The 26477-nt window shown below is 37.7% G+C and overlaps 2 protein-coding genes across 2 annotated transcripts; both read left to right on the top strand.

Annotated features, from left to right (window-relative positions):
• The first annotated feature begins 882 nt into the window (after window positions 1–882).
• Window positions 883–20575, top strand: Dp1 (satellite-binding protein 1 Dp1). The gene is made up of 17 exons (XM_034984575.2): window positions 883–963; window positions 1037–1103; window positions 3168–3432; window positions 6520–6735; window positions 7000–7206; window positions 7879–8094; window positions 8719–8902; window positions 9729–9859; window positions 10156–10339; window positions 10427–11383; window positions 12225–12511; window positions 12658–12903; window positions 13552–13689; window positions 14566–14660; window positions 15690–15903; window positions 16485–16697; window positions 17724–20575. Exons 3-17 carry the CDS (start codon window positions 3214–3216, stop codon window positions 18027–18029), a joined length of 3813 nt encoding a protein of 1270 aa, XP_034840466.1. The 5' UTR covers window positions 883–963; window positions 1037–1103; window positions 3168–3213; the 3' UTR covers window positions 18030–20575.
• A 1513-nt stretch (window positions 20576–22088) lies between these two features.
• Window positions 22089–24077, top strand: PIG-P (phosphatidylinositol glycan anchor biosynthesis class P). The gene is made up of 3 exons (XM_069508659.1): window positions 22089–22246; window positions 22321–22449; window positions 23250–24077. Exon 3 carries the CDS (start codon window positions 23366–23368, stop codon window positions 23852–23854), a length of 489 nt encoding a protein of 162 aa, XP_069364760.1. The 5' UTR covers window positions 22089–22246; window positions 22321–22449; window positions 23250–23365; the 3' UTR covers window positions 23855–24077.
• The last annotated feature ends 2400 nt before the right edge of the window (window positions 24078–26477 follow it).

Here is a 26477-nt window from a genome sequence, read left to right as displayed (position 1 = left end):
CCACAAATATCTGCAAACTGGTTTTAAAACCTTATGTGACCTTACATACCTAAATACATCTTAATACCCTAAGTAAAGTTAGGTTTATAAAAATATTAATAAGTATTTTGTATTTATTTATCATAATATTATGTTTCAATCTTAATATCAAGTTCTAATCCTAATCTATCCTAATAATTCAAAAATAGTTTTAAAGGTTTTGAACCACCAATTTTTGCCACAGTACCAGTGCTGCAAAATCAGTACTTATCGGTACTTACCAGCATCAACCGATAGACCTCCATTGCTGGACATGTGTCTCTTGTAGGGACTTCTACAAGCCACAAGCCACGGTCTTGTGTCCAGCTGCTCCCGCATTCTTTTAATTTCGACAGTCTACCTAGTGGGGGGATTGCCAACGCTGCGCTTTCTGGTGCGAGGTCACCATTTCACTTTTCAGTATACCTACCTTGGGATCTCAAACATCTTACGGTTTTTTGAACTACGTGCCAAGCCGCGAGCATAAGCTAGTATTTTTAAAATAAATGATAATATTTTCTGTCTACCCTTTTCGACATGCTGCAAGCGCTTTGAAAGTCACAGTAAAAACACTTGTACTTGCCCTAGCCATGCTTCGCTCTGTAGAGGTCCTGCAGACGAAACTTATTGACACAACTGGTTGATGAAACTTGTTACTGAAAATTGAAATCAAATAGATAGATGGTAGATGCATCCGACTATTCGTAAGCACTTGTAAAAGTTTATACGAATAAAAAAGATTTTCATTTCATTTCATTTCAATTGTTGCCGAAAGTTTTGTTAAATGTTATTCGTTGTAAGCATGTGGTGCCGCCAGTAGATAGTAATCTACGCATCTACGACTATGGTTTTGGCAATTTGGGAAGCAGTTGGTAAAACTGGACACAAGTCCTTATTTTAATTTTTAATATACGTCTGTGTTCTCCTTGCTTTCGGCAGCATAGGGTACGTTGGTGATTGAAAATTTATATTGTTATTTTTAGTATATTAGTAAAAATATTTCGTTTTCTTTTAATAGGAGAAAGAAAAATCGATCCTGGCGTCTTAAGGATATTATACCAGATTGATTAGCTACAGTACTTAAGGTATGTAATGATACATTTTATGAAGACAAGTTCCACGTCAAATGTGTTGGAAGAAGGTGACACGTATTAACACAGGCCGAAATGCCGATCATTCTTAATAACTTTATTTGTGTACCCACGGAAGAGGAAACTTTAGAACTGCAGTTAGAGAAAATAAAAATGATTAAATTTACATAAGTTCCTCTTCAATAAATTGTAAATGTCTAGGTACATACATAAATACATAGGTATATACCTATCTATTTACTGAATCTATTATAATTTGGGAGTTCCAGATCGCACAATATAGCTGAAAACGAGAGTGCTTGTAAAATATATTAATGATAACATGTTAACCATTTGCAGTTTTGCATTACTTACTAGAAAATAGGTGTTAAAATGTTAAATATTTGGCCAATGATATGATAGTATATATTGTGAAAACGAATTAGATACATATGCATCTTAAATTAAGATGAAACTAGGACACTTGGTTCACATTTGTAGATTACTATCTACTCTCATCCATGTTTATCTTCTCTCATACTCTTCACTGAGCACAAATTAATATATGCTAGTAGTATGAACGTAACATGTCTATGGTTAATTCAGGGTTATTGCAGATGCGGAAATTTTGACATCTGCGGATGTGGATTTTTAGGAGATCACATCTGCAATTTGATGTAAGATTTTTTACACCTTTATCACCTGGTATCTCCCAAAGCCACTATGATCCAAACTTTGTAGTGGCTGATTGTTCCTCCCTGTGTTGAGGACAATACGCAGATAAAGTTTCAGCTTTTTTTTAATTACGAAGGTCTGGCTCCTAGTCCAATAAAAGCCAGATTCAAATGTCGGCACATCACGACTAACCTAGATAGTTCTCTGAATGCCCAATTGCTCAATTATGGTAAAATGACAGCTACAGTGTAATGATAGCAATCACTTCTGATTGGCTGACACTTTCTGGCTAAAATACATTGATACAACAAAAAAACATAAATTCTGCCAATCACAACAATAGTATAAAGTAAAAATTTGGGCTCCTGCCTGATGAGTTTTTCAGGTCAATTGAGAAGTAAGAACTTAAATTCCTAGTCCAAACCCAAATTGGTGAAATGGAGTATCAGCTTTGGCCTGCCCAATCTTCGATTATGTATTGGAATATGAAAGTCTAAAACTTTGAATAAACAATAATTTTGAGATTTTTATTTTAAGTAGGTACCTATTGTTAATAAACAAAAAAATCAGATGCAGCGCAGTTTACTTCACTCATCTTTTAATTTATTTAAATATTTCTGTTATGACCAACTACACTTTTAATGTAATAATCATCACTCATTATTAAAGTACCAGTTTCATTTTAATGAGCAGTTGACCTGACCCTATTGTATGCTTGATAATGATTTACAAATTATCATAGTAACTCGGTCACTATCATAATTCAGTTATTATTTCATATTGATTGTGTAACACACAATATTTCAACTTTTACATAAGTATTTTATAGTACCACCTGTACAAATTAAATAGTGACAGTTGTTAAAACATGACACACAAACCTGTGTTATAGCTGAATTACATAAATATGTTAGCTTTTTTATATTACTATGTTGATGTTGATTGTTAGATAATATTATCTTGGTACCCAAAAGACTACTTAAATTTTGGTTCCTTATTTAAAATGGCAGCCATGATGGTTGTGCCACTATCTTTTACCTGAATTTTAGCCAGTTTTCAACTTGTCCAAAGACAGACATACACCACATTGTTCAATGAAGGTTTTAGACCACCATGTAGCGCCACTTAGGCGAGAGGTTCACTGGCCAATAAGAGCTCTTGCAATTTGACAGTCTATCAAAACATAATCACATGGTTTTCTTGCTTGGACCTGACATCTTAGTGATGCCATCTTGTGTCCACTATTTCTGATAATCCTAATTACACTAATTGGTTGTTAAATTTTATAAATCATAATGATAATAATTGGTAATGTCGGATTTACGGCAAAATGTAAATTGGACATTATGAATTCTTATTATAAATAGTTAGTCATTATTATTCAATTCAATGACTCTTACTTAGTACTGTAACGACTTGGCGCGGACAAGGACTGCTGGAGGGGACGAACATGATGCATCAGCAATCCATGATGGTTGGAGATATGATTCCTGTACACTCTGAAATACCCGTGCATTCCGAGGAGATGAACAATGTTGGGTACGACAACAGTAACTCGTACGCCTATGATGACCTGTTTCCGGCGCTGCCACACGCGCAGGCGCCAGTGCAGCGCAACATCCAGCAGGTCACCAACAAACTACGCGTCGGCTCTTCGCTCCATACCCAGGTTAGCACCACAATCCATACTTCCATACTTAATATTATAAATGCGAAAGTTTGTCTGTCTGTCTGTCTGCTAGCTTTTCACGGCCCAACCGTTCAACCGATTTTGATGAAATTTTGTACAGAGTTAGTTTATATCCCGGGGAAGGACATAGGCTACTTTTCATCCCGGAAAAATAAAGAGTTCCCACGGGATTTCAAAAAACCTAAATCCACGCGGACGAAGTCGCGGGCATCATCTAGTAATTAAATAAAATATAATGCATTCAAAGTAAAAATAGGATCATCAATGACCTCTCTTTAAACTGTCACTTGAAAATTACAGTTTGCAAAGGAAATATTTGCATTACTTTACTTATAGACTAGCTGATGCCCGCGACTTCGTCCGCGTGGATTTATGTTTTCCAAAATCCCGTGGGAATCCGTTAATTTTCCGGGACAAAAGTAGTCTATGTGCTAATCCAGGGTATAGTCTATCTCCATTCCAAATTTCAGACAAATCCGTCCAGTACTTTTTGCGTGAAGGAGTAACAAACATACATACACACACACACACACACACACACACACACACACACATACATACATACAAACTTTCGCCTTTATAATATTAGTCGGAATTTTTTTCTACATTTTTAACAAGAATATTTTGAGTCAACATTTATATTTCCAGCTGACCTTGCAATGTGTCGGCTATTATAAAGACAAATTGGACCCACACGTAACACAAAGTTCCTTTGTTGTTGACACATTCACCACCTTCACATGTCGATCTGGACATAGCAGGCCGATGTTGCGACTTGCGTGGGCCGCGTGGGATTGTGTTGCACATAAGTATATTATTACTAGCTTAAGCCCGCGGCTTCGTCCGCGTGGACCACATGAATTTCAAACCCCTATTTCACCCCCTTAGGGGTTGAATTTTCAAAAATCCTTCCTTAGCGGGCGCCTACGTCATAATAGCTATTTACATGCCAAATTTCAGCCCGATCCGTCCAGTAGTTTGAGCTATGCGTTGATAGATCAGGCAGTCAGTCACCTTTTCCTTTTATATATTTAGAAGATTTGTGTCTAATCCAATCCATATGTAATCAATTGATTATATAAGAGCAAGAGTCTAGTTATTATCACTATATACATATCGCATAAATAGGTACCTGGGTCCATTCTGTCAGTATCAATCTACCTTACTTAATATATTAATTACTAGATGATGACTTTGACCAAGTAATTTCTGGTTTGTTAAAAATCAAGAAGGAACTCATTGATTTTTTGAGATAAAAAGTAGCCTATATCCATCTCCAGGATGCAAGCTTTTTCTGTACTAAGCAGATAATTCTCGCGACTTTGTCCGCGTATACATAGTTATTTTAAAAACCACGTGGGAACTCTGATTTTCCGGAATAAAAAGTAGTATGTAATGTCATTCCCTGAATGCAAGCTATCTCTGTACCAAATTTCGTCAAAATCGGTTAAACAGGTATGCTCTGAAAAACTAGCAGACAGACACACTTTCGTATATATCAATAAATAATCTTTATTTCATCAGACATCAAAGGCCCACAATATTATGTTAGTAACCATCTTAACCTATGTTAGTAACTATATTATAATATAATGTATGTTAGTAAGAGACTTATTCTATGTTAGTTAATATAATTAATATACTTATTAACTAATGCAGACATCCAGTGCGCTATGAGAGCTCTGTCCTGTCTGTCTGCTATCACCTTCAGGATAATTTATAATATTACGTAGTATGGAAGTATGGACAGGGAAGTATTAACAACTAGCTGATGCCCGCGACTTCGTACGCGTGGATTTAGGTTTTTAAAAATCCCGTGGGAACTCATCAATTTTCCGGGATGAAAAGTAGCCTATGTCCTTCCCGGGGATATAAGCTAACTCTGTACCAAATTTCATCAAAATCGGTTGAACGGTTGGGCCGTGAAAAGCTAGCAGACAGACAGACAGACAAACTTTCGCATTTATAATATTAGTATGGATTACGCAATCAATACCGATAATAAAATTGCCACGTGCTTTCGCTGACACGTTTATATGTGTTGCTGATTAATGATTTGTAAATTCAAATTGTTATTTTATGTCATAAATCGTATGTTTTGGAATTTAAACCTTATTTTGCTTAAGAGCTCGACTCATTATTAATTAAATTACTAATCATCCGCAGCCTAGCTTAATTTGTACAGATAGATGATGTGTTCAGATATCATTTGGAGATAAGATTTGATATCGAAATTACAAAAAAAAAGCAGCTTAGTACTAAAGTATGGGATGATTTTGAAATCGTAGGAAAAACTAACTAAGTTCGTAAGAAACTAAGTAAATAATATCTACAATACAAGCAAAATGCCTTTATTGCTCAACTATCTTATACTCGCGACTTCGTCCGCATAGACTACGCAAATTTCAACCCCCCATTTTACCCCCTTTGGGGTTGAATTTTCAAAAATCCTTTCTTAGCAGATGTCTACGTCATAATAGCTATCTGCATGCCTAATTTCAACCCGATCCCTCCAGTAGTTTGAGCTGTGCGTTGATAGATCAGTCAGTCACTCAGACAGTCAGTCTCCTTTTCCTTTTATATATTTAGATGAATGCTTTTATTGGGCTGTTGTAAAATAGGTTCAAAAAATATTTTCAATCTGCAGTTATATTATAGAGAGGTAAAGTTTATGTAGGGGGTAATCGTAATCTCTGGTAATAATCATGTGATTCTGAAACTTCTTTCACTGATAGCTTCATTATCCCCGAGCGCTATACGCTAAATTAATTATATCACACAGTCGCGAGCAAAAGGTAGAATTATATAAATTAAAAGTGAAATAAAATAAATATTCATTCAAACATTAAAATAAAATCGATTTATGTATACTTAGTAACGTTATTTATCAATTACCTTGAAAAAACTCATATTATGCATTACAACATTATTATTATGAGCTACTAGGGTTATCGCCTTTGCCAGATTTGAAACGAAAGATAAGCAATTAATGCAAATGGCCTTGAACATTTATATGTCATGTTTAAGGATGAATGCCTTATCGCTACTGTAATATGTGTATTTTAGGTTTTCCATGTGCCATATGAAGAGAGAAAACTGGACAACTCCAACACTTTCGGCGAGGGCGAATCTTTGAGAACTTGCCAATCCATTACGAAGGATACTGGGGCCCATATCGAGATTTCTACCAGTAAGGATGGAAGCTTGACTTTCCTTATTACGGGAAAGCATAGCGCTGTCCTTGATGCTCGGAGACTTATTCTGACGCATTTCCAGCAACAGGTATTAGAGTTTATAGCGAGGCATCAGCTCTATAACAAATTGTAACAATTCTTCAAAGAATTATCAATTTATTTCTTTCTTAAATGTGCCATTTATTTAGATGCATTTTTTCTTATGAATAAAATGTAGGTATTAATCCACAATAATTACTGGTTTTCATAGCTGTCATCAAGATCTCTTTCTAAAAAAAACTATATATTAATAGTTCTGTCTATCCAATCCAAGGTATAGGTAAATTTTCTTACTAAGTATTTGTATTTTTAGGCCAGCAAACAAATCTCGATTCCTAAAGAGCACCATCGTTGGATTTTGGGCAAGCAAGGACAAAAGTTGAAAGATCTAGAGAAAGTTACTGCAACAAAGATAAGCGTACCCAGCATCGCTGATAACAGTGAAACTGTGACGATAACTGGCACTAAAGAAGGAATTGAGAAAGCTGAACATGAAATTAGAGTTTGCTCTGAGGAACAGGTATGACGTCATTTATTTAACACTAAAGGCCTGTTTTGTGTGTGTGTGGATTTAAATGATCAATTTTAGGGTTTCGTACCTCAAAAGGAAAAAGGGACCTTTATAGGATCACTTCGTTGTCTGTCTGTTACATCACGGAAAAATAAATTAAAATGTGGTCATGAACAAAAAATTTGTATTTTCAACTTTCAAAGTAAGATTACCATACCAAATTGGTATCTTTTAGAGAATGAGCTTAATTTTGCTTTATTTTAGAAAGTTATAATGATGACTGTAATGACCCCCTTTCTGAATGATCTAGTATATTATGTCCCTGTAAGTAGGTAATGTAATCTAATAAATTAATTATTAAAATAATTATAAAAATATAATTACTAAAATCTTAATAAATTATTTTGTATAAGTTGCTTGTGTTGAAAATAAATTATTCTCAGTGATTTCATTAGATTATACTTTAGAGGGTCTTCCCAAATACTCAGTTTTAAGTTAAATAATTATTTTAAATTATCAATAAAACAAAAAAAAAGCACGCTAAATGTTTATATATGATGTCACTTTTCACTATTTCATAAAAGCGCGTGCGTTTTGATTTATTTAACTTTGAGATTTGATTAGTCAGCAATATCCCTATTATTTACTATCGAATTAATAAAAACAGAGCAATTATTTTAGTCGCGCAAAGCACTGGAACGCATCACCGTGCCCAAGATCTATCACCCGTTCATCCAAGGGCCGTTCGGCGAGCGCGCGGCGGCGCTGAGCGCGGAGACGGGCGCGCGCATCCACATCCCGCCCGCGTCCACCATGAGCGACGAGATCGTCGTGGCGGGCGAGAAGACCGGCGTGCTGGCCGCCAAGGCGCAGATCGAGCAGATCTACGAGGAAATGGTGAGTGGAGTAGAGTTAGTACAAGAAACGACCGAATTACCGGATTATTTAATTGTTCTATTTCACGAAGACCTGGCTAATGGCTATGTTTGTGTGAGTGCACACATACACATTGTTATAGTGTGCATAGTACTCAGTCTCGACAGCGACGCGGTTTACGTTACGCAAACAAATGTGTTTACGCTTCTCGGTACACTCACTACCACAACCAAGGCGAGCGGGTCTGGATGGGATAGAACAACTATACCAAAATACCGATAAGTTAACGTTGTTTGTCTGTCCATCTGTCAAGAAAACCTATAGGATACTTCTCCTTGACCTAGAGACATGAAATTTGGCTGGTAGGCAGGTCTTATAACAGTGCCTTGGAATAACTTCGAAAACCGTGAATTGGTGACCTCACAAAAAAAAGCCGGCCAAGTGCGAGTCAGGCTCGCGCAATGAGGGTTCCGTACTACAGTCGTATTTTTTCGACATTTTGCAGGATAATTCAAAAGCTATGAATAAGTATGATACATAAAAATAAATAAAAATCAGTTTTAGAATGCACAGGTGAAGTCCTTTCATATGAAAAACCTAAATCCACGCGGGCATCAACTAGTAATATTATATTTTTTATACCAGGCTAAGAAATGCTCGACGGTGCGAGTCGAAGTCCCGAAATCTCAACATAAGTACGTGATCGGCGCCCGCGGGACTACGATCCAAGAGATACTAAAGGAGACCGGCGTGTCTGTGGAGATGCCGCCGCCAGACTCCCCGACTGGCACTATTACTCTTCACGGCCCACACAATAAAATTGGTTTGGGTAAGTAATTATTATACACTATCATTATACAGGTGTCCCAAGAAATAGTGTCAAGCGGTTGTCCAGAGGTAGAACAACACTAGGGCTACCTGAATTACCCCCATGTATGTTCCGCGATTTTGCGTAGTTTTTGAGTTATGATTTTTTTCGTATTTTTTGACTAATCCCGACTTGCAAGTGATTATTCGTCACAGAGTCCTCCATTTTTGAGATATGTGCTTGATTTTTTATTAGCTATGGTGAATAGCATGCCTTGCATTCAAACAAACAATTGTGGTCAGATCCGATACCGTTGAGTCATAAAAAAGTTGAATCCCATAGTTAGTAAAAATTTAAAACCTACATAAGTTTTTCGAAGGTAATTTAAAAAAGTCAGTGAAAAAATTTTGCCCAGACTTTTTTAAAAACTTGCTTATTTTATTATCTAGTAACCCTATAAATTTCAATGAGCTATCTCTACAGCATCATACTAATTAAAAATTGACTCAAAACGTAACTAACCAAAGATAACGTAGGCACGACCTGAGAACCGGGAAAGGGGTGAGCTAAATAAAACTAAATAATAATAATATTTATGTATTGTTTTTACAAAAAAAAATCAAAATGTCTACATTCGTTCTATATCAAATCTACATCTTCTAAAAAAGCTATCTTTCAATCTTAAAAATGCTACCCTGTTATTTTTTATTATGTATTTAGCATGTCTCAACTTTTCTCGTAATTTCATTATATTTCTACGCAAATCGCAATGTACCTGAAGATGGTTTCGCATCTGATCTTTTTCCTGAAATTCTAAGTTGTATCTTGTTTCATTTGGACTTTACAGCACTATCTAAGGTGTGTGAGAAAGCAAACTCTGTGAAAACTGCAACTGTTGACGCTCCGACGTGGATACATAAGTATATTATTGGCAAAAATGGATCTAATATTAAGAAGATTACCCAGGACCTCCCTAAGGTAACTTGTACACTTACACATTGTTTAACTAAATCAGACTATTACTACTAGAAGATGACCGCGACTTCTTCAGTGTGGATGTAGCTTTTTTAAATTCCCTTTGATTTTGACACTTTGATTTTCCTGTACAGAAAGAAGCGTGTGTCCTTCTCTGGGATGCATGCTATCTTTGTACCAAACATCAAAATCAGTTGAACAGATGGGCTGTGAAAAGCTAGCAGACCGACAGACACAGTCTCGCATTTATAATAAGTATGGATTGTTGAAAAATAAAAAATAATTGAAGTTATTTTTAGGTACATGTTGACATTACTCATTCTGAGGACAAAGTTAAAATTGATGGACCCCCAGAAGAAGTGGAAAAAGCTCAAATTCAATTGGATGACTTCGTTAAAAATTTACTTGCTACCCTGACTTATGTTGAACTTACCGTGGACCCTAAATTCTTTAAGCACATTATTGGCAAAAGTGGATCAAACAGTAAGCAATTACCTATATTAGTATTATTTTTATTGTTTTTGTTTAATATCATACCTTGTAAATATAAATAATAACTTTGACTTCCAGTTAACAGACTGAAGGATGAGACTGGTGTAGTTATAAATATAATTGAAAATGAAGGCAATAATGTTATAAGAATTGAAGGCAGCCATCAAGGTGTAGCTGATGCTGAAAGAGAATTAAGAGAAATGGTAATGAAACTCGAAAACGAGAGAACGAAAGAAGTGTTTGTCGACCACAGATATATTAAGTCGTTAATAGGTGTTAGAGGTGATAAGATAAAGGAGATTCGTGAAAAGTTTGAGCGGGTACTCATCACTTTACCGGATCAGGGTCAGAAAAGAAGTCCAATCAAGCTCCGAGGACCCCAGGAGGATATCGAAAAATGTGAAAAATATCTTCACAAGCTCATGAAAGAGATCGCCGAATCGTCATACGTGCAGGAGGTGCCGATTTTCAAGCAATTCCATAAATTCATTATCGGCAAGGGTGGTGCTAATCTGAGAAAGATTCGGGACGAGACGCAGACAGTGATCGACCTGCCCGCGGAGGGTGACGACAGCGACGTGATCACGGTGCGCGGCAAGCGCGAGAACGTGGAGGAGGCCGTGAAGCGCATCCAGCAGATCCACAACGAGAAGGCCAACGTGGTGACGGAGGAGGTGACCATCGCGCCCAAGTACTACAACTCGCTGATCGGCGCGGGCGGCAAGCTCATCCACTCCATCATGGAGGAGTGCGGCGGCGTGCTCATCAAGTTCCCGGCCGCCGACAGCGCAAGCGACAAGGTGGTGATCAAGGGGCCCGGCGACGACGTGGAGAAGGCGCGCCTGCAGCTGCTGGCGCACGCCAGCGAGCGCGCGCTCACGTCGCACTCGGCCACCGTGCGCGCGCCCGCCGAGCACCACAAATTCCTCATCGGCAAGAGCGGCGCCAACATCAAGAAGATCCGCGAGCAGACCGGCGCGCGCATCGTCTTCCCCACCGAGAAGGACGAGGACAAGGAAGCCATTTTCATAATGGGTAAGTTCATTCTGAAATTAAGTATTTACTGAAATCTGCGGTTAATCGTGATTTCGTATAACTTAACTTGTCATTGATTGAAAGTGTACACTTTGCATCCTTTTTCCCTATTCTTATCAGATCACCTAGATTAAAACTGTTTCAAAACCGGCCAAGTGCAAGTCAGACTCACGCACCGAGTGTTCCGTACTCGAGTATTTTTTTCGACATGCATGCATGATAAATCAATGACCATAAAAATCTGTTTTAGAATGTAAAGCCCTTTTATATGATGCCCCACTTGCATTTAATTAGGTAGGTATAGCACAAGTAAAGGAAAAAAATCGATAACCGTGAATTTGTGGTTACATCACTAGAAAAAATTATTATGTGTTCAGGAACAAATATTGGTATTTTCATCTTTCAAAGTAAGATTACTATACCAAGTGGGGTATCATATGAAAGGGCTTTACTTGAACATTCTAAAACAGATTTTATTTATTTTTATGCATATAATAGTTTTTGATTTATCGTGCAAAATGTCGAAAAAAAAACGCTTTAGTACGAAATCCTCGGTGTGCGAGTCTGACTCGCACTTGGCCGGTTTTTTTATAATTTCCAGAAGCTATTGATATTTTAAAAAATTATGTATATTTCAATAATTGTGTTTTTAAATCATATCTAAGAGCTTGGTTATTAGTTATTACTATCATTCCCGTACAATAATCGCTTCAGGGACCACTCAATGAGGTCTTCTCAAAAGCGAGTTTTTGAGTTGAAACAGTTTTGATCTAGGGATGCGATATCGAAAATGCACCTCGGGTGCGAAGAGAACAACGGCTCTGACGAGCAACGTTTACAGGTCGGTCGGAGCAAGTGGAAGCGGCGCGCGCGGCGCTGGAGGCGGCGGTGGCGGAGATCAGCAACGTGGCGGAGGGCGAGATGGCCGTGGAGCCGCGCCACCACCGGCACTTCGTGGCGCGCCGCGGCGAGGTGCTTCGCCGCATCGCCGACGACTGCGGTGGCGTGCAGATCTCCTTCCCGCGCCAGGGCGTCAGCAGCGACCGCGTCGTGCTCAAGGGGCCCAAGGACTGCATTGAAGCAGCCAAGGCGCGCATCAACGAGATCATCGAGGACCTCGAGGCCAAGGTACCACCATCCTACCACGTGGAGTCCTTTTCTCAATGATTGCATTTTCATATTGGCTCGATACCTTTAACAATGCAATATTGTCGTAACCTTAACCTGTCAGGAGTGATTTAAATTTTTGATTTACACTTTTGTTTTTTATCTAGGTGACGATCGAGTGCGTCATTCCACAAAGGCACCATCGCACGGTGATGGGCGCTCGCGGCGCCAAAGTCAAGGACATCACGGCCGAGTTTGATGTACAAATTAAGTTCCCAGAACGAGATGCGACCGAGGGAGCAGACATTCCTGTGAAAAATGAGGAGAACGCTGAGCCAGGCGTCAACGACATCATAAGAATAACTGGCCGCCCCGAAAACTGTGAAGCCGCTAAAAAAGCTTTACTTGACCAAGTAAGTGGCATTTAATTTGGCAATAACCTCGTTATTCTAGAGGTGTTACTCTATCAATAGTCAATACTAACCGCGATTCTGGATTTCAATAAATTCAGATACATTGCGATACTGTCAATACCATCAATATAATATTCTCGATACAGAATCAGGACATCGGAATCGCAAAATATTTATAATGTAACAGGTCCCATTTGAGAAAAAAAAAACGAAAAACGAGGCATTAATCGTTCCCATTTCCGCACTGCACCCGTGTATTGTGAGTGAGTGAGACAGTGATTAGAGCCGCACCGCTTCGTTTCGATTCGTTTGTTTATTAGCACAACTTTCACTTAAATCAAATCAATCAAATCAAATAATTTATTCAAAATAGCTAATAAGTTACACTTTTTGATTGTCGTTGTTCGATTTGTAAGATAATGATAATAATTTTTGATGATGATAATTTTTACACAAACTTAAAACTAAAGCTTAATTAATTTATATTTCACTAGCAGTCGTACATTGAATGTTAACAATATTATGTACATATAATAATTGGATACATAAACATTTGACAAATTACAAGCTACAGCAATAACACAAGACTTATCCTAAATTGGTAAATAATAATTATGTAATAGCTTAACATGTTTTATATTTTCCTAGGTTCCCATAACGATAGATGTAGAAGTTCCGAACGACCTGCACCGATTGCTTGCCGGCCAAAAGAGAAGGGAGTTGATGCAGACCTATGATGTCCACATCTTGATGCCGCCCAATGAGGATAACAGTGATATCGTGAAGGTATATTTTCAGGCAACGTTTATAGTTCGCGACAGATCGATATGGCAATCAGGGAGGGAAATCAATCATTATTACAATCTCAAATGTTAATGGCTGAATTTGTGCGATTCTTGTTGCAACAATGCATTGTAGCCAATAGTGAGCGAGCGTCAACCAATCAGAGGTGACTGCGATCGTGACAGTGTAGCTGTCATTCTCCCGCAATCGCGCAGCTGGTGCGGACGAGCGCGTGTGACGTGCGGATGTGCGGGACTCCTCCCGCCTCATATCCCGATTGCCATCTGGACCTGTCGCGGACTATAGTATACAGCTTGCGGCACTTTAGTGATTCGCGCTAACGATCCGCAAACGGCAAAGTAATCGCCATTCTACCGCGAATGATACTTGGGTAATTCGCGCTAACGAACTACTGTCGGCAAACTAATGGGTAAACGCTATTCTGCCGCTAGTAGCATTGCTACCGTGGGACTCAAGGATGTCAGGTTTTTTAATGAGCTGCGCCAGAATTATCACTCCGTTGTCCCTTCATTCCGCTTCACATTCTCTGTTTGTTCTTTTCTTTCTTTCGCCACGGATGTCGCGTGGGATTCATAATATCTTTTTACTAGCTTGTCCCCGCGACTTCGTCCGCGTGGACTACACAAATTTCAGAATTTTCTAAAATCTTTTCTTAGCGGATCTCTACGTCATAATAGCTATCTGCATGCCAATTTGCAGCGCGATCTGTTTAGCTGTGCGTTGATAGATCAGTCAGTTAGCTTTTTTTCTTTTTATATAGCTCATTGTTAAAAAGCCAATGTAAGTATGGGTGAATGAAAAAACATCGCTTGATACTTGAATGACAACGTTCTAATTAATTTTGTATGTATCTTTTAGGTAACTGGTACCCCAACTAATGTGGAGAAAGCAAAAGAAGCGCTTACTGAGAAAATTGATGAAATGGAGAAAGAGAAAGAAGACAGATTACTCAGGTAAAAATAAAAACAATCTCTTATCATAATGTTTTAATACTTTAATTTATATTTGAAATAGTACTTTTCATAATCATTTTTAAAAAGATAGTACTATTTTTAGGTGTGTCAATTTAGTTTATTGTGCTCATAATATATTTTTAAGATTATTAGTTACTAGCTGATTATCGCGACTTCGTACGCGTGAATTTAGATATTTAAAATCCCGTGGGAACTCTTTGATTTCCCGGAATAAAAAGTAGCTATGTGACTCTCCAGATCGTAAACTATACCCATGCAAAAAATCACGTCGATCCGTTGCTCTGTTGCGACGTGATTGAAGGACAAACCAACAAACAAACGCACTTTCATATTTATAATGATTAATAATCCCCTCTCCAGTCCAACTAAGCGTAAAGCTTGTGCTAGGATACGACAAGGAATGGGTAGAGAGCTTAAACCGCCGCGGTCCTTTCAGAATTCAGTTTGCTCCTTAACCGTTGAGCTATTAGCGGTTACGTAAAATCAGCTAATAAATATTTTTAGGTGTCAAAGGGGAGTTGTGTGGGGGTTCATTATAGACTACGCCTAATTACTTGATGCAGTTATTTTACAGTGAAAAAACACAAAAATTTCATTTATTTCACTTGCATGACCAGTTATAGTACACGACAGATCGAGATGGCAATCGGGGTATTAGGCGGGGAGGACGCCTCGCACATCCGCACGTCATCCGCACTCGCCCACACCGGCTTAGCGCGGGGGGTGTGCGAGGTGGTCCCTCCCCAATCGCCATCTTGTATGATCATACAAATAGCAATTGTGGGCTAGAGATGTGACTCAATAATCGAAGTAAAAACTGCTTTATTCGTAAGAATGACAATTTATTATGCTTCTGCATCTTTGAATAATTCTACATTTTTAATCAATAACTAATAAGCCCTGAGAGTTAATCGATAAAAGTAATTCGATCAAAGGTTGTCCAATTTCTATTCATATCAAACTATCAACACTCACAATACAACAAAAAAATTGGTCATTTTGTTTCAGATCATTTGAGTTGAAATTCCAAGTGGACCCGGAGTACCATCCTCTTGTTATTGGCAAAGGAGGCTTAGTGATTAAGAAGATTCGCACTGACTATGGAGTACAAATCAACCTGCCGAAACGCGGCAGCCCCAATGATGACATTATCACCATACAAGGCTACGAAGACAAGGCAATGCAAGCCAAAGAAGCCATCATGGCTATTGTTCACCAACTTGTAAGTAAATTACCTAATTTTTTCATTTATATAAAGCTAAGAATCTTACAAGAAACTATAAGATGAGATTTTATTTAATACTAGCCGATGCCCGCGACTTCGTACGCGTGGATTTCGATTTTCGAAGATCCCGTGGGAACTCTTTGATTTTCCAGGATAAAAAGTAGCCTATGTCACTCTCCAGGTCTTAAACCCATGCAAAAAATCACGTCGATCCGTTGATCCGTTGTGACGTGATTGAAGGACAAACCAATAAACCAACAAACAAGCACACTTTCGCATTTATAATATGGGTACTGGTGTGGGTACTGGTAACTGGTAACTGATTGTTAAAATATTGAATATTGTTAAAATCAAAAGTTTTAGTCATCAAAACTATAGGATGTTACCAAAACAAATGTTAATGTTAATTTTTTTTAAAGATCCAAGAAGGTTTAGCGGTGAAGGGAACCATCATGAGGAAACCTACAGGCCATCCCCAGGATGCAAGCTATCCCTGTACCAACCTCCTGTTTTACCTTATTGTTAGTATGGAAGTATGGTTGGTCATTCCTAAGACTTATGTATGTAAATATAAACAGGATAATCAATATCGAGAGGAAGTGGACATCGACCCGCGCGTCCACCGGCGGCTCATAGGCCTCGGCGGCAAGAACATCAAGCGTATCATGGACGATTACAAAGTGGACATCCGCTTCCCCAAGCAGGGAGACGACAGCGTCGTCATCATCGCCGGCGACGAGGACAACGTGCTCGATGCTAAGGATCATCTCTTGAACTTAGCGGAGGAATATGTGAGTACTATAGTCGGTGACGGGTCGAGTCACTCGAGACCACACGCACAGTCCCCGCGCTAACCCGGTGCGGGCGAGCGCGGGTAACATGCGGGGTGTAGTTTCCCGTGATCACAGGAGGCTTGTAAGTAGGGTTGCCATACATCCCTACACCAATGAAATGACCCAGAGGAACTGGAAATGGAAGAAAAGAGGCTGATTTTTTTTGCAATACAGAGCATTTTGAACATGTCATGCGTAATAGTGTGTGAATTTTTGCAATTGCTGCCCACAATGTAAATGTGAAAAGAACATTTTTGTTGAGTTGTTGTACTAAATAAACCAGTTTATCAGTACTAGTAGAGACCATTGAATCCATGTTGATTGTCATTACGTTTTAAGTTATCTTACAAGTCATAGCATGACCCGAAAGGTCTAATAGACACAAGGAAATATTAATAGGGAGTGCAAAAGTCTTTTCTGGAGAATTTGCTTTCCAAACCAGTGGTAGAGTCTTGACATAATATCAAAAGTGGCACATGCTGTGCTACATGTACATGAAATAAGTAAACAAATTCATAAAATTTCAATGTAGCGCAATCGGCTTTAACTTTACGGGTGTAAAAAGGCATTTTGGTTATCGCAGAGACCTTTTTTTTTATTCAGATATAAGTTAGCCCATGACTGCAATCTCACCTGGCAGTAAGTGATGATGCAGTCTAAGATGGTAGCGGGCTAACATGGAAGGGGTATGGTAGTTTTTATTAAACCCGTACCCCTTTGGTTTCTACACGGCATCGTACCGGAACGCTAAATCGCTTGGCGGCACGGCTTTGCCGGTAGGGTGGTAACTAGCCACGGCCGAAACCTTCCACCAGACCAGACCAGAAATTAAGAAATTATAAAATTCCGAACCCCTGCCAGGAACCGAACCCGGGACCTCCCACTAATAAGACCACAGTGCTTACCGCTGCACCAGGGAGGTCGTCAAACTACCTAAACCTAGGTATTACCTTGATGACTCTTAATAAATTTATTTTGTTATAGATGCAAGATGTCGTAGACCGGTACCAGCGCCCGGCGGCTCCGTCGCTCGGCGACTTCGGCGACGTGCTGAGCGGCGAGAGCGCGAGCAGTGGGAGCGGTAGCGGGGGCGCCAACGGCGGTGGCGGCGGCGCGCCCTCCACCGGATTCGTGGTGAAGGGCGGGCCGTGGGAGCAGCGCGCGCCTGATACTGCGTCAACGCACGAGTTCCCCACCATGCCGGGCGCGCCGCGCGCCCCCGTCGCTGCGGCTGCCCCCGCGCCCGCGCCCGTGCCCACGCCCTCTGTCGCCTGGGGCCCGCGCCGCTAGGCCTCGCCGTCTATACACTCCACATCACAACCATAATAATTTACTATATGAAGGCTCGAACGCGTTGTATTACCCCTATTCAAATGATAACAGGCACAGTTGTGCCTCTCCTGCTAACTTCACTCGCAACTTCGTTATGTTTTGTGAGTGTAGTTAGCGGGATGTGTCAAGCCGTGCGTGTTAGCCCCTATATATTTTATAGGCCCGTTTCTTTAGCTAAATGTCTTTAGCGATTGATCGTATACAAAACTGTCATGGTGGCTAGCGATCGGCGCTGTCAACATAACAATTTTGTATGGAATGACTTCTCACGACTCTTGCGTGATCAATTGCTGTTGAATTTAGCTTACGTCGTAAGTCCGTGCCGTGATGGCTGCCCATTCAAGCCTTCACACGACAATTTTGTCATGTGTAGCATGTTCCATTTTGCATGCGCTCACACGTTTAGTTTGCAGGGCTGTTGAAAGGCGCGACGACTGACTGAAAAGCCGTTATATGCGAAGGCACTAAGGGATGATTCACATTATAGGTCTCGATTAGATGATGATTTTAAGATTTAAGTAATCCTAATTACATTAAATTGAATTCTATGCTTGACTTAAGTACAATTTTGTGTGTTAGATATGCACTCGCTGGAATTTTCTTGTGTTAAATTGGTAAGGTGCTAATTCTTAAATCCTAAAAGGTTTTCTTACATCTAACCTAACATTTTCCTCGTCTGATTTTATTTTTGAAACAGCAGGAATGTGCTTGACTTGGAAAATGTCTGTTTTCGATAATATCGATAAATTCGTACGAATTTTTAATACATACTATTCTCTTTATACTAGTCTCACTAAATCCAGGTATTTAAGTAATAGTCCAATTAAAGTTGATCGTGGCAAATGTGAATCATTCTCTGAGTATTTTCATTCCTTATACAAGAATTGCTTTGTGAAAATTATTATTTTTTATACAGCTCAATTTTTTTGCTCCTAACTCTTGTATGTCTATGTTTATTGAGGAAATATTGCTTCACTTTGCGATATATTTTATTAGATTGTTATAATAAATTAGTGCAGCGAATAATGAGGCGCGAACAATAATGTTACTAGAAAATGAATGTGTTTGACACACAAACATTTTGTTCGTCGGAACAGCCTACATACCTACGACCATACATATTCAAAGTATATAAATTATATCTACGACGGGAATGAAACATCTATATATTTATTATTTTATTAGTAATATTCATGAGTACTATTTTGTTATTTTTTTATTGTTTTTAGTTTTTATGACATTCGGAGGGCTTGTGATTATAATGCATTATACATTTTACATAATATACCATTAAGAAACCTCGCGCCCTATGCGCCTACGACCACGGCCAGTGGCCGCAGCGTCCAGGTAAACCATCATACCCACTACGCATCGCGCGCTTGGCTGTGACGACCGGCAAGTTGGTTGCAACCAACTGATGCGAATCGTAGTTGTGGCCGCGTAGTGCGCGAGAACCCTGACGTAATTTTTTTAAGTCTGTTCGTTAAAATGAGTTGTGGTTGTTCTGATAGAAAGGACAGCCGTATTAAATTTTTGTGTAGTTGCGCATTATTTACTGTAATGTTATCTACAGAAGTAGACATTTTATGGATTTATTTTTTTGTCCATTCAAAAGTTACATAAAGTAATGGTTAAAAATTAGATAACTTTTAATAGAAACTTTAGTGCCGAATTACGCCATACGATTTAATATATTATTATTGTAGTGTAACAAACTATCATTTATATTTACAGCTGCAAGTGTCTAAAGTGCGTAGTAATATGTAATACTTTTGATACATTTATGCATAATTAATATAATGAATTAATGATTATGGTAATATTATAATATATTGTTTATCAAAATATTTTAAAGTAAATATGTTATGGTTAAACTTTAAAGGTGCAAAGTAAAACTATTAACATAAATTATTTTGCTTCTGAAATACCTATTTTTAGCAAAAGACTTTTTATTATTGATTCAAATAGTTTTTGTAGTACTCTGATATATCAAAACTTAAAAAAAAACCAAACTTGTACTATGCTTTTAATTTTCTGGCATTTTAAATTAAATGTCATATTACTCCATTGAATGGATTTACTTAAATAGGTGTACCATAATAAATAAATCAAATTATAATGGTGTAGCCAAGCTATTACCTTTGATTTACCATTACAATATTATAATTTTGTTATGGACTTATAATGTTTCTTGTTAATTCTAATTTATTTTCATTCTGCAACTTTCTTTGAATAATGTTGTTTTTTATATAATATTATCAATGTAATCCGGTTTTCTTTTAAAATTTAATCATAATATTTTCTTTAAAATGTTACATTGTACTTATGTTATGTTGGTTAAAATTTAAATGAAATAATTTTTCATATTTTTTTTTTTATTTTTTTTAGTGTTGCCTATAACGCAGTAAATAAATCATAATTATTAAGACGAGAATGAATATTTTTACAAAGTAATTTGTACATAGTGAATTGTGTTTGAAATATTAATAAAATCTTTTACAAGACTTTTCTTATTCTTGTGCAGTTGTCACAAACATCAAAAAGGGAAGAGGGAAATTAAGAGGCGGGCGACAAAATTAGCGGCGCCGCTCGGCTTAGTCGCACGTACTGCATGCCGCGGACGGTGCCGATTGATCAACATTACTTCAGTAGTGCCTAGGGTCGATTCACACTGGAACGGAAAAAACGTAGTGGATATACAGGATGGCGGGGATGTGACGTCTAAAAGAAAAAAATGAATACCTTATATTAAGGGGTATCCAAATCACTCCTATGTATGTTCAGCGCTTTTCATTAGTTTAGGAGATATGAATTTTTTAATGATTTTTACATAATTTTCATCCAGCAATGGTTTTTAATTTTTTCTTTTTTGTAGAACGTTTTTTCGTGGTAGTTAGTAACTAACTATTTCCTAAAAAATAACGGCTTAAATAACTATTTCCTAATAAATACAATTTTGGCGTTGTATTTCTCATTAGTTATTTACGTTTACCTAATACAAATATTCTTAAGCGGTTTATACAAATAACTAAACAATGGTAATTGTCGTGTTATTGATTATTCATCATTACGTCGTGCTATCGCTATCTCACACGCGGTTACACTGTACTTTAGTCTAGCTTTTTAATCAGTCTACGGGGTATACCTACGCGTCTGACAAGTCTCCTTGATTATTAGTCTGAGACCTTGGAGCACAGAGGAGAAAAACAGAGTATTTATATCTCTACTAGCTGATGCTCGCGACTTCATCCGCGTGGATTTAGGTTTTTAAAAATCCCGTGGGAACTTTTTGGTTTTCTGGGATCAAAGTAGCCTATGTCACTCTCCAGGTCTTTGACTATACCCATGCCAAAATTCACGTCAATTGGTTGCTCCATTGCGGCGTGATTGAAGGACAAACCAACAAACAAACACACTTTCGCATTTATAATATGGGTACTGATCGTAGATAGAGTAATAAAGGTAGATGCAGGAACGTTTGCTTTCTCATTCGCACTAAAAAGAGAGCACAGATAAAGTTACTAATGTGATAAACAGAGACAGAGAGCTAACCTATATTTTTGTCCCTTATCGTGTAATTGGTTTTTTCAAGAATACATACAAACAAGAAGTTGCAAAACAAACTGAGAATTCGTGGCGTAATTGTATTTCTCATGAGTTATTTACTTGTTTTCACATAAAAAACGTTTAATACAAATATTTATTGACTACTAAACAATGGTAATAATTATTGTCGTGTTATTGCAATCGCTATCTCATACGCGGTTACACAGTAGGTACCTACTTAAATCTACCTATTATTCTATCTACGGTACTGATGGATTCGACCATAGATTATCTACTATATACTAGGATTCGACTGTTTATTTATGACCAAAGAGTAAATTTTTATGACAGAGTCAAAGAGTATAACCTAATTTGATGTGATTTGTGAATTATTACTCTGTGGTTGCTGCTGTGTCCATTTCAGTCATCCATTTTATACAAAAATCATTCTATATACAAAACTTCTCCTGCTTGATTATATACCCGTCTATACCTAATCTGTGGCCAGCTAACTGAGTTTGAAGTGATTGATTACCTACATTTTACTTTTACAATAATTTATTCGTTTAATTCTTTTATTTCTGGTCAGTGATTTAGTTTAGAATGGAAGAGGAGCCGCAGAAAAAAATGTTAGCAGTTAATGCTATTTGCACTCATAATTAATTTGATTTAATCCTGTTGTTAACGCAATAAATAATTTCAGAATACTAACAATCCCTTTTAATAACAATCAACAAGCTTTAATAGTATCGGAGGTATTAAATGTGGATAAGGAATTAAAAGGAAGTGGAATTCAAAGAATAATTAGCGCTCAAGAAAATAATCTCCTTGTGTAAGTTTGGTTTCAGTTATTATCTAAAAGGTGGCTTCACGTTACATCGCGCTCGGGCCGGGCCTAGCTTTGCCATATATGGTATCTACATGGAGGACTACTCTTTTTTCACAAATTGCCCTCCTGAAAGCCTCCTGTTTTGCAAAGTAGCACTAATCTATTCTCTTCTTCGGCCATACTCTAAACTAGGTACTGTGTAATAATTTGGTTCTCCAAACAAGTTGTGCGTCTTGTTCATGCACTAAGTAACTCAACTGCAGCCAGCAGCAACTCATTGTGCTGTGTTTAAAAAAAAGATTTGGTAACATTAACGTCATGTTACTTACTAAGCTTGAGATCTATGGGGTACAGAGTTCACTTAAAATATTAAGAATACACTAAAATAAGATTTTTATCAATTAATAATAAATAAACAGATTCTGATTTCAGGCATTATTATAGATACAGCCAATAATTAGCATTAATAAAGAAAAAAATCACTCAACCTATATTAGTAGTTACAACATTCTGCTTTAGCTTATCCTACTTATGACAATTTTCCAGGCCAAAAAGTAAGCCTATATAACTCTCCAGATACTTAACTATATTGATGCAAAAATCACACTGATGCATTGTGCTGTTGTGGCTGATTGAAGGACAAACCATCAAACAAACACACTTTTGTGTTAATAATATTAGTATGATAATATTATAATTAGAACTTATAATAATTTTTATATTTATAAAACAGGTAGTGACCTAAAATAATAATAATTATGTACATTGTAGAAGTGTATTACTAAATTGTATTTTTTTTTCAGAACTTTTGTTGGAGCAGATTATAAGAAATTTAGAGTGAATATAAATACATTATTAAAAAATGTACTATTGATAGTAAAAACTATACAGAATTTTTCAACTGTTTAAGACTTGAATCATGCCTGAGCACACTCCAGCCCCAACACCTTCAAGGTCTTTGTATGGTTTCTTCATGTTTGTATTTAGTAAAATAATTTTAGCCGTATATTGCATTTGGGCTATAACTCCTGATAACTATTTACATAACCTAAACATATATTACTATCCTCAGAAATATTGGTCAACTGCAGTGCCCATCCAATGTTTAGTAGCATTAACAATTTTTGCATTTTTTGTTTATCCTAGTTCAAATTTAATGTTAACAACAAATATTGGCAGTATTAAAACTATTCAAGATTCTTTTAGTCAGTTCAACAATGAAATGTTTGAAACCCATTATAAGACAATAAATAATGACTGTATATGTAAAGATCATGATAAATGTATGAAGCATAACTACATAGCCACTCGAAAAGAGTTGAAAGAAAATACTGTACCACAGTTAAAAGAATATAATATAAGTTTTATATCTAGAAAATTATATCTGCCTACAAATAGAAGACTTTAAGGCTAAGATCTATAGAGCGCACTTTGACTTTGCTCAGACTTAAGATTGAGTTAAAACGAGACAGATTTATATGAGAGATATACATCTGTCTTGTTTCAACAGCTCTGTCTTAGGTACCTTAAGTCTAAGCAAAGTCAGAGTGCACTCTATAGATTTCACCTTTAGTAGTCATTTATTTTAAAATTTGCTGTAAAATTAAATAATAAACAAATTATTTACTTAATTTATTTTATCATTTCAATAGCCTTATATAAGCTTACTAGCTTAAGCTCGCGACTTCGTCCGCGTGGACTACACAAAGTTCAAACCCCTATTTCAACCCCTTAGGGGTTGAATTTTCAAAAATCCTCTCTTAGCGTATGCCTAATCATAATAGCGATCTGCATGACAAATTTCAGCCTGACAGCATAGCCCGACAACATATCACATTACTTTACTAAACACACTCATGTAAGGCTCTCATTACACCTCTTAAGTATTATTTTCAATAGGTCAATAGTAGATAGTAGAGGAATCCTTTCCGTCTTAGTGGAAAGAAGCTTGTATTGTTCCGATATATAAAAAAAATACCGGCCAAGTGCGAGTGTGTGCGAGGCAACGCGCAACGAGGGTTCCGTACTACAGTCATATTTTTTCGACATTTTGCACGATAATTCAAAAACTATGATGCATAAAAATAACTAAAAATCTGTTTTAGAATGTACAGGTGAATACCTTTCATATGATACCCCACTTGATATATGTAGTTATCTTATTGCGAAAATTGAAAATACCAATTATTAGTAATTCATGGCCACAATTTAATTTTTTTTTCGTGTGATGTATCCCCAAATTCACAGTTTTCAGATTTTTCCCCGAATGTCGGTTTTTGACAGACCGACAGACAGACAACGAAGTGATCATAGGATCACTAAGGGTTCCGTTTTTCCTTTTGAGGTACGGAACCCTAAAAATGTAGGTAACAAAAGTCACGTAGAAAACTCCAAGCATAGTTCTAGCTCCACCGCCCGCTGAGTGACTGAGCTTTCCTAATAATAATAAAAAATAAAAAATATATTTATTTAAGAAAAAATATTTACAGGTTACAACAAATTCAGGTATAATCATAAACTCGAAGCTTGAGTTTTTCCGTATACCGAAGCCGTCAACATTAGGTATCTACACGTAACACATTTATCTAATTAAAAGCTAAATAACAATTACTTATAAACTAACAACATTGAACCAAATGTAGGATATTTTAAAACTTATATTAAGTTGGTAAAAAATGAAGCGCATGTTTCGGATCCATATTATGCCATCACTGGAAACACATAGTATTCAAATACTTTGGTCTTCAAGCACAGGAATTTCGGAAGAGAAGACTTCCCGAACGCTGCCCAGCCGAGTTGGATTCAGTGGATCTTTCTCGTAATTGGACTTACCTAATAAGAGTGTTCCAGGTGTATTTATACTATCTCAGTGATCTCAGCAGAGCTCTCACCGATTACAGCCAGTAATCCAGTAATTTACAGGATGGGACGGGACATGATCATTAGCCAATAGCCGCGTACCCACCTAGCGCACAGGCTCGCGCGGCAGTCTCGCGAGCCAAATGCCTCAGCTGGTGTGGAGTGTGGACGTGCCTCGGGCGCGCGTTTGCTCGGCTGAGCACGGCTTGGCCCCGAGCCATCTGTTTTCGGTAAATTTGACGCGCTCAAAGGTGCCTCAGTGGGCGCTGTGTGACAGGTGGGAACGGTTATGTTTTGGCTCGCGCGCAAAGCTACTTCAAGTTTTGTCTATCCGTGTTTGTCTCTATCTATAATATTGATATCATGGGCAGTCAGGAGGAGTCCATTCGTTTAATACAACTGTACAGCAAGTACAAAGCGCTTTGGGACTTTAAGATCCAAAATATTTAAACAAAAATCAGCGGGAAGACAGTTGGCGGCAAATATATCTGCTCAAATTAATATGTCTGTCAACGAACTGAAAAAAAAAAATAGCTGCAGCTGAAAATACACGACTGTCCATTTCGAATACTCGCGGACTTATGATGGCTCAGCCTGCCTCGCGAGGCGGCCTCGTGTAAATTGAACAAAACTACTGAGGCTGCCTCGGGAGCCATCGCTCGCGATCTGGACACCGAGGCTGCCGCGCGACTGTTCGCTAGGTGGGTACGCCGTACGCGGCTATTCATGTTCATTGCCATAAAAAATACCTACTACTATCACAGAATATATAATAGTACTATACTAACGTATATTATGTCATCGGCAAATCAAATCCGTTCCAATCCAGAAGCTTATAAAGACGTCTTCTAAAGCAGCGGTAAAGAGCTTCGGGGAGACTAATCTCCCCGAAGCTCTTTACCTTTCCTCTCTTAGAAATTGGAATGGGAATTTTGATTTTCCGTGATAAAATACTTTTTATCCTGGAAAATCAATATGCCTATGTCATTGTCCAGGTCTTTAAATATATCTATTATCTATGCAAAAAATTACGTCGATCCGTTGCTCATTACGTGGTTACGGCGTGATTGAAAGACAAACAAACACCTTTCGCATTTAAGTATGTGGTTCTGTGAGTGCAATGATTAAGTAGGTACATATACCTACCAACTAGGTACATTGCAAAGTAATTT

This window comes from Maniola hyperantus, chromosome 3 (genome assembly GCF_902806685.2).
Source record: "Maniola hyperantus chromosome 3, iAphHyp1.2, whole genome shotgun sequence".
Lineage (NCBI taxonomy): Eukaryota > Metazoa > Arthropoda > Insecta > Lepidoptera > Nymphalidae > Maniola > Maniola hyperantus.
This window is presented reverse-complemented; position numbering and strand designations above follow the sequence as displayed.